The sequence below is a fragment of the Oncorhynchus gorbuscha genome, linkage group LG26 (assembly GCF_021184085.1).
Source record: "Oncorhynchus gorbuscha isolate QuinsamMale2020 ecotype Even-year linkage group LG26, OgorEven_v1.0, whole genome shotgun sequence".
Lineage (NCBI taxonomy): Eukaryota > Metazoa > Chordata > Actinopteri > Salmoniformes > Salmonidae > Oncorhynchus > Oncorhynchus gorbuscha.
The window spans coordinates 6994391-7001890 of record NC_060198.1 but is presented as its reverse complement, the minus strand read 5'-3'; the positions used below and the strand labels follow the sequence as shown (position 1 = coordinate 7001890).

General features: G+C 49.5%; 1 protein-coding gene across 1 annotated transcript in view; it reads left to right on the top strand.

The window, feature by feature from the left end:
• Window positions 1-7500, top strand: part of LOC124016274 (sodium/potassium/calcium exchanger 3-like) — a 71704-nt gene that overhangs the window by 50778 nt on the left and 13426 nt on the right. Inside the window, exon 3 of the mRNA XM_046331821.1 lies at window positions 2690-2766. Within this exon, the coding sequence (XP_046187777.1) occupies window positions 2690-2766 (77 nt within the window). The remainder of the gene's footprint in view (window positions 1-2689; window positions 2767-7500) is intronic.

Sequence of the window (7500 nt, the reverse complement as noted above, 5' to 3'; positions counted from 1 at the left end):
TCTAAGGTCTTCACCTGTTGTATTCGGCACACATGACACATATACTTTGATTTGATTTGGAATAGCATTACTGTATTAGCAGCTATTAGCATTGGTGGAAGCAGTGGTTGTGCTAGCTACTAGATATAGCCACTAGCTAGCACAACGTTGACCGTCTGGCTGGCCTTTCCAGTGGAAACGTGGTGAAATCCAGAGCAGATGTTAGCATTGGCCCATGAATAGACTGTTGATTGGTGGACGAGGTGGGATGATGAGAAAAAGGAGAGAGGAGCCTGGAGAATGAATGGAGGGAGAGAGAAGGAAGGAGAATGATGAATGGAGGGAGAGGGAGAGGGAAGGAAGTGTGGAGTGAGATAATATACATAGGTATTTAAGCTCTCTTTTTCTTTCTTTCTATCTCTTATTTTTCTCTGCCTCTTCTCCCTGTCTCTTTTCCCCTCGCTCTTTCCCCTCTCTCTTTTCACCTCTCTTTCCCCTCTCTCTTTCCACCCTCTCTCTTTTCCCATCTCTTCCCTCTCTCTTTCCCCCTCTCTCTTTCCCCTCTCTCTTTCCCCCTCTCTCTTTTCTTTTCCCCTCTCTCTTTTGCCTCTCTCTTTCGCCTCTCTCTTTCCCCCTCTCTTTTCCCTCTCTCTTTCCCCTCTCCCCCCATCTTTTTCCCCTCTCTCTTTCCCCTCTCTCTTTCTCCCTGTCTCTTTTCCCCTCGCTCTTTCCCCCTCTCTCTTTTCCCATCATTCCCTCTCTCTTTCCCCTCTCTCTTTTCCCCTCTCTTTTCCCCTCTCTCTTCCCCCTCTCTATTTCCCCCTCTCTCTTCCCCCCTCTTTCTCTATTTCCCCCTCTTTCCTCTTCTTTCCCCCCTCTCTTTCCCCCCTCTCTTTCCCCCTCTCTTTCCCCCTCTCTTTCCCCTCTCTCTTTTCCCCTCTCTCTTTCCCCTCTCTCTTTCCCCCCTCTCTTTCCCCCTCTCTCTTTCCCCCTCTCTCTTTTCCCCCTCTCTTTCCCCCTCTCTCTTTTGCCTCTCTCTTTCCCCCCTCTCTCTTTCCCCCTCTCTTTTCCCTCTCTCTTTCCCCTCTCCCCCCATCTTTTCCCCTCTCTCTTTCCCCCTCTCTCTTTCTCCCTGTCTCTTTTCCCCTCGCTCTTTCCCCCTCTCTCTTTTCCCATCATTCCCTCTCTCTTTCCCCCTCTCTTTTCCCCTCTCTCTTCCCCCTCTCTATTTCCCCCTCTTTCCCCCTCCCTCTCTTTCCCTCTCTTTCCCCCTCTCTCTTTCCCCCTTTCTCTCTTCCCCCTCTTTCCCCCCTCTTTCCCCCTCTCTCTTTCTTTCCCCCTCTCTTTTCCCTCTCTCTTTCCCCTCTCTCTTCCCCCCCTCTCTTTCCCCCTCTCTCTTCCCCCTCTCTTTCCCCTTTCCCCCTCTCTTTCCCCCTCTCTTTTCACCTCTTTCCCCCTCTCTCTTTCCCCCTCTCTCTTCCCCCTCTCTCTTTTCCCCTCTCTTTCCCCCTCTCTTTCCCCCTCTCTTTCCCCCTCTCTTTTCCCCTCTCTTCCCCCTCTCTTTCCCCCTCTCTTTCCCCCTCTCTTTCCCCCCTCTCTCTTTCCCCTCTCCCCCCTCTCTCTTTTCCCCTCTCTTTCCCCCCTCTCTTTTCCCTCTCTCTCTTTCCCCCCCCTCTCTCTTTTCCCCTCTTTCTTTCCCCCTCTCTCTTTCCCCCCTCTCTTTCCCCTCTCTCTTTCCCCCTCTCTCTTTCCCCTCTCTCTTTCCCCCTCTCTCTTTTCTCTCTTTCTCTTTCCCCCTCTCTCTTTCCCCCTCTCTCTTCCCCCTCTCTTCCCCCCCCCTCTCTTTCCCCCCCTCTTTCTCTCTTCCCCCTCTCTTTTCCCCCTCTCTCTTCCCCCCTCTCTTTCCCCCTCTCTCTTTTCCCCTCTTTCCCCCTCTCTCTTTCCCCCTCTCTCTTTTCTCTTCCCCCTCTCTCTTTTCCCCTCTCTTTCTCTCTTCCCCCTCTCTTTCCCCCTCTCTCTTTTCACCTCTTTCCCCCCCTCTCTCTTTCCCCCTCTCTCTTTTCTCTCTTTCCCCCCCTCTTTTCCCTCTCTCTTTCCCCCTCTCTTTCCCCCTCTCTCTTTCCCCCTCTCTCTTTCCCCTCTTTCTCTCTCTTACACACGTTTTTATGCACAATAAGGAGTGATAGCTTCTAGCGCTTCTTGTACCACTTCCTCTTGTAGCCCTACTCTCTTTTCATGTATAATTTCCCTCTCTCCTCCTCACCCTACATATCCTAACCCTGAGCTCTATTTTTACTCTCTCTCTCCTCCCTTTGTCCTTTTCTTTGCTCTCACTTTATCCATCTCTTTTTCTCTTCTCCTCTGGTGGGTCTTTCAGTTCTTAGAGGAGGTGAACACACACACACACAAACACACACACACTCATACACACAATCCTTGGCAGGATGCTGCACGACTATCATACAGACACACACTCACAGATGGACGGACGCAGGCATGCACACACACACAAATAGACATTTAGGCAAGGTGCTGCAGGGCCAGCCCTTGTCAGTTCATATGAGTTATGTGTCCTCCATTAGCTTGTGAGTAGCATTGACCTCACAGGACAGACGTCAGAACACACACACACACCATCCATCCATCCATCCATCCACACACAAACACACAATCTCTTGCTTGAGTAACCCAAAATCTCTGTCTCTTCCAGCTTTGCACGAGTTCCCTACAGATCTGTTTACCCACAGGGAGAGGACAGAAGGAGCTGTGGCCCTACACGTCCTGTGTGTGAGTTCAGTCTTCTTCACTTTGATGTCTCTCTCTCTGTCTGTCTATCTCTCTCTCTCTCTCTGTCTGTTTCTCTCTCTCTTTGTCTCTCTCTGTCTGTTTCTCTCTCTCTTTGTCTCTCTGTCTCTCTGTCTGTCTGTCTCTCTGTCTGTCTGTCTGTCTGTCTGTCTGTCTGTCTGTCTGTCTGTCTGTCTGTCTGTCTGTCTGTCTGTCTGTCTGTCTGTCTGTCTGTCTGTCTGTCTGTCTGTCTGTCTGTCTGTCTGTCTGTCTGTCTGTCTGTCTGTCTGTCTGTCTGTCTGTCTGTCTGTCTGTCTGTCACCCACCCTCCCTCCCACCCACCCACCCACCCAAGGTTGCTGGTTCAAATCCCCAAACCGTCAATGTTTAAAAATCTGCCTTTCTGTTTCTGCCAACAACAACTGGATGCTGATTAAGGCAGCTCCCCTCACCTCTCTGATTCAGAGACATTGGGTTAAATGCAGAAGACACGTTTTGATTGAATGCATTCAGTTGTGCAACTGACTAAGTATCCCCTTTCCCACTAGGTATCCCCTTTCCCACTAGGTATCCCCTTTCCCACTAGGTATCACGTTTCCCACTAGGTATCCCCTTTCCCACTAGGTATCCCCTTTCCCACTAGGTATTTCCCACTAGGTATCCCTTTTTCCCACTAGGTATCCCGTTTCCCACTAGGTATCCCCTTTCCCACTAGGTATCCCCTTTCCCATCCCCTTTCCCACTAGGTATCCCCTTTCCCACTAGGTATCCCCTTTCCCACTAGGTATCACGTTTCCCACTAGGTATCCCCTTTCCCACTAGGTATCCCCTTTCCCACTAGGTATCCCCTTTCCCACTAGGTATCCCCTTTCCCACTAGGTATCCCCTTTCCCACTAGGTATCCCCTTTCCCACTAGGTATCCCCTTTCCCACTAGGTATCTTTCCCTTTCCCACTAGGTATCCCACTAGGTTCCCCTTTCCCACTAGGTATCCCCTTCCCACCCTTTCCCACTAGGTATCCCCTTTCCCACTAGGTATCCCCTTTCCCACTAGGTATCCCTTTCCCACTAGGTATCCCCTTTCCCACTAGGTATCCCCTTTCCACTAGGTATCCCCTTTCCCACTAGGTATCCCCTTTCCCACTAGGTATCCCCTTTCCCACTAGGTATCACCCTTTCCCACTAGGTATCCCCTTTCCCCCCGTTTCCACTAGGTATCCCCTTTCCCACTAGGTATCCCCTTTCCCACTAGGTATCCCCTTTCCCACTAGGTATCCCCTTTCCCCTAGGTTTCCCACTAGGTATCCCCTTTCCCACTAGGTATCCCCTTTCCCACTAGGTATCCCTTTCCCACTAGGTATCCCTTTCCCACTAGGTATCCCCTTTCCCACTAGGTATCCCCTTTCCCACTAGGTATCCCCTTTCCCACTAGGTATCCCCTTTCCCACTAGGTATCCCCTTTCCCACTAGGTATCACGTTTCCCACTAGGTATCCCCTTTCCCACTAGGTATCCCTTTCCCACTAGGTATCCCCTTTCCCACTAGGTATCCCCTTTCCCACTAGGTATCCCCTTTCCCACTAGGTATCCCCTTTCCCACTAGGTATCCCCTTTCCCACTAGGTATTCCCACTAGGTATCCCCCTTTCCCACTAGGTATCCCCTTTCCCACTAGGTATCCCCTTTCCCACTAGGTATCCCCTTTCCCACTAGGTATCCCCTTTCCCACTAGGTATCCCCTTTCCCACTAGGTATCCCTTTCCCACTAGGTATCCCCTAGGTATCCCTTTCCCACTAGGTATCCCCTTTCCCACTAGGTATCCCCTTTCCCACTAGGTATCCCCTTTCCCACTAGGTATCCCCTTTCCTTTCCCACTAGGTATCCCCTTTCCCACTAGGTATCCCCTTTCCCACTAGGTATCCCCTTTCCCACTAGGTATCCCCTTTCCCACTAGGTATCACCCTTTCCCACTAGGTATCCCCTTTCCCACTAGGTATCCCCTTTCCACTAGGTATCCCCCCTTTCCCACTAGGTATCCCCGTTTCCCACTAGGTATCCCCTTTCCCACTAGGTATCCCCTTCCCACCCACTAGGTATCCCCTTTCCCACTAGGTATCCCCTTTCCCACTAGGTATCACGTTTCCCACTAGGTATCCCCTTTCCCACTTTCCCACTAGGTATCACCTTTCCCACTAGGTATCCCTTTCCCACTAGGTATCCCCTTTCCCACTAGGTATCCCCTTTCCCCTAGGTATCCCCTTTCCCACTAGGTATCCCCTTTCCCACTAGGTATCCCCTTTCCCACCCTTTCCCAGGTATCCTTTCCCACTAGGTATCCGTTTCCCACTAGGTATCCCCTTTCCCACTAGGTATCCCCTTTCCCACTAGGTATCCCCTTTCCCACCCCTTTCCCACTAGGTATCCCCTTTCCCACTAGGTATCCCCACTTTCCCACTAGGTATCCCACGTTTCCCACTAGGTATCCCCTTTCCCACTAGGTATCCCCTTTCCCACTAGGTATCCCCTTTCCCACTAGGTATCCCCTTTCCCACTAGGTATCCCCTTTATCCCCTTTCCCACTAGGTATCCCCTTTCCCACTAGGTATCCCCTTTCCCACTAGGTATCCCTTTCCCACTAGGTATCCCCTTTCCCACTAGGTATCCCCTTTCCCACTAGGTATCCCCTTTCCCACTAGGTATCCCCTTTCCCACTAGGTATCCCCTTTCCCACTAGGTATCCCCTTTCCCACTAGGTATCCCCTTTCCCACTAGGTATCCCCTTTCCCACTAGGTATCCCCTTTCCCACTAGGTATCACGTTTCCCACTAGGTATGCCATTTCCCATGTCTCTGTGTGTGTCTTTAATCAACCTTTCACCTCAATAATCTATTTTAAGTTCCCGTAAAAAAAACAACTTCACGTCAGTCCCCCTGTATTTCTCGGCTGGCTGGGTGTTTGTGCATAGTGCGAACCATGGGATAATTGTTAGCGGGCCGCCATCCAAGGCTTAACAAATGGCCCCCGAGTCCAAGCTATCACGCTTGGAGGAACAGAACAGAACACAGCATCTGGTACCGAATGAGGCCTGCCAACTGTGTGTGTGTGTGTGTGTGTGTGTGTGTGTGTGTGTGTGTGTGTGTGTGTGTGTGTGTGTGTGTGTGTGTGTGTGTGTGTGTGTGTGTGTGTGTGTGTGTGTGTGTGTGTGTGTGTGTGTGTGTGTGTGTGTGTGCTCCTCACTCTAGCTGGGGTCCTGTCAGCACAGCCGGCATTTTATTTATTGCCGGTTGGAAATACACACCCAATTACAACCAGATTTAGGTGTAGACTCTGAGCAGAGAGAGAGAGAGGGAGACGAGAACTTCCATCAAATATAGTGGACTAGTTCTGGATAGAAGCCTGTGCAGGTTGAGTAGGTAGAGTTGGGGAACGTGTATGTTTGTAATTGTGTGTGAGGCCCGTGTGTGTGGTGGGAGGATGAAGCGGAAGGCTGGGCATTTCTGTAGGCTGGGATTTAAAGGTAGGGTGAGCAGGCAGGATGCGTGGAGGTGTGTTGGGCAGGAGGGCTCAACTGAGGTGTAGACTACAGAGGTAGCAGGGATGTGGAGGTGGCGAAGATGGGTATAGGAGGGCATGGGCGATACAGAGGATGGGTAGATGTAGGGAAGGAGAGGAACAAGTATGAGGGGAATAGAGCACATGTACCATTTCCATTTGTTTGATGGGCCTCCACGTTGGTTCAACGTCATTTCATTTAAATGACGTGGAAACAACGTTGATTCAGCCAGTGTGCCTAGTGGCATACAGTTAGTTACCTGTAAGGTCCCTCAGTCGAGCAGTGAATTTTAGACACAGATTTAACCCCAAAGATCAGGGAGTTTTTCCAATGCCTCACAACGAAGGGCTCCTATTGGTAGATGGGTAAAAACAAAAATACAAGTAAGCAAAAATGAATGACACTTTGAATGGTGTATCAATACACCCAGTCACTACAAAGATACAGGCGTCCTTCCTAACTCATTTGCCGGAAAGGAATGGAACCGTTTAGGGACTTAAAACAGTCATCTTGTCATCTGGGACTTTTTTTTATGATAAAAAGAAACGGAATAAAGCTAAGCAGAGGCACATTCCTAGAGGAAAACTGGTTTCAGTCTGCTTTCCAACAGTCATTGGGAGACATTCACCTTTCAGCAGGACGTTAACCGAAAACGCAAGGCCAAATATACACTGGAGTTGCTTATCAAGGCGACTAAACTGGAACTAGTGGCCAAGTTAGAGTTTTGACTTAAATCGGCTTGAAAATCTATGGCAAGGCTCGAAAATGGCTGTCTAGCAATGATCAACATCCAACATGACAGAGCTTGAAGAATATTTAACAGAATAATGTAAATTAAAATATTGTACAACCCAGGTGTGCAAAGCTCAGACTTACCCAGAAAGACTCACAGCTGTAAACACTGCCAAAGGTGATTCTAACATATATTGTCCTCGGGGGTGTGAATAATTACAGTGGGGCAAAAAAGTATTTAGTCAGCCACCAATTGTGTCAGTTCTCCCACTTAAAAAGATGAGAGAGGCCTGTAATTTCCATCATAGGTACACTTCAACGACAACAGACAAAATGGAAAAAGAAAATCCATAAAATCACATTGTAGGATTTTTAATGAATTTATTTGCAAATTATGGTGGAAAATTGATGACATTGATGACATTTCATTGTAATTTAGGGGTTTTGTGTGTC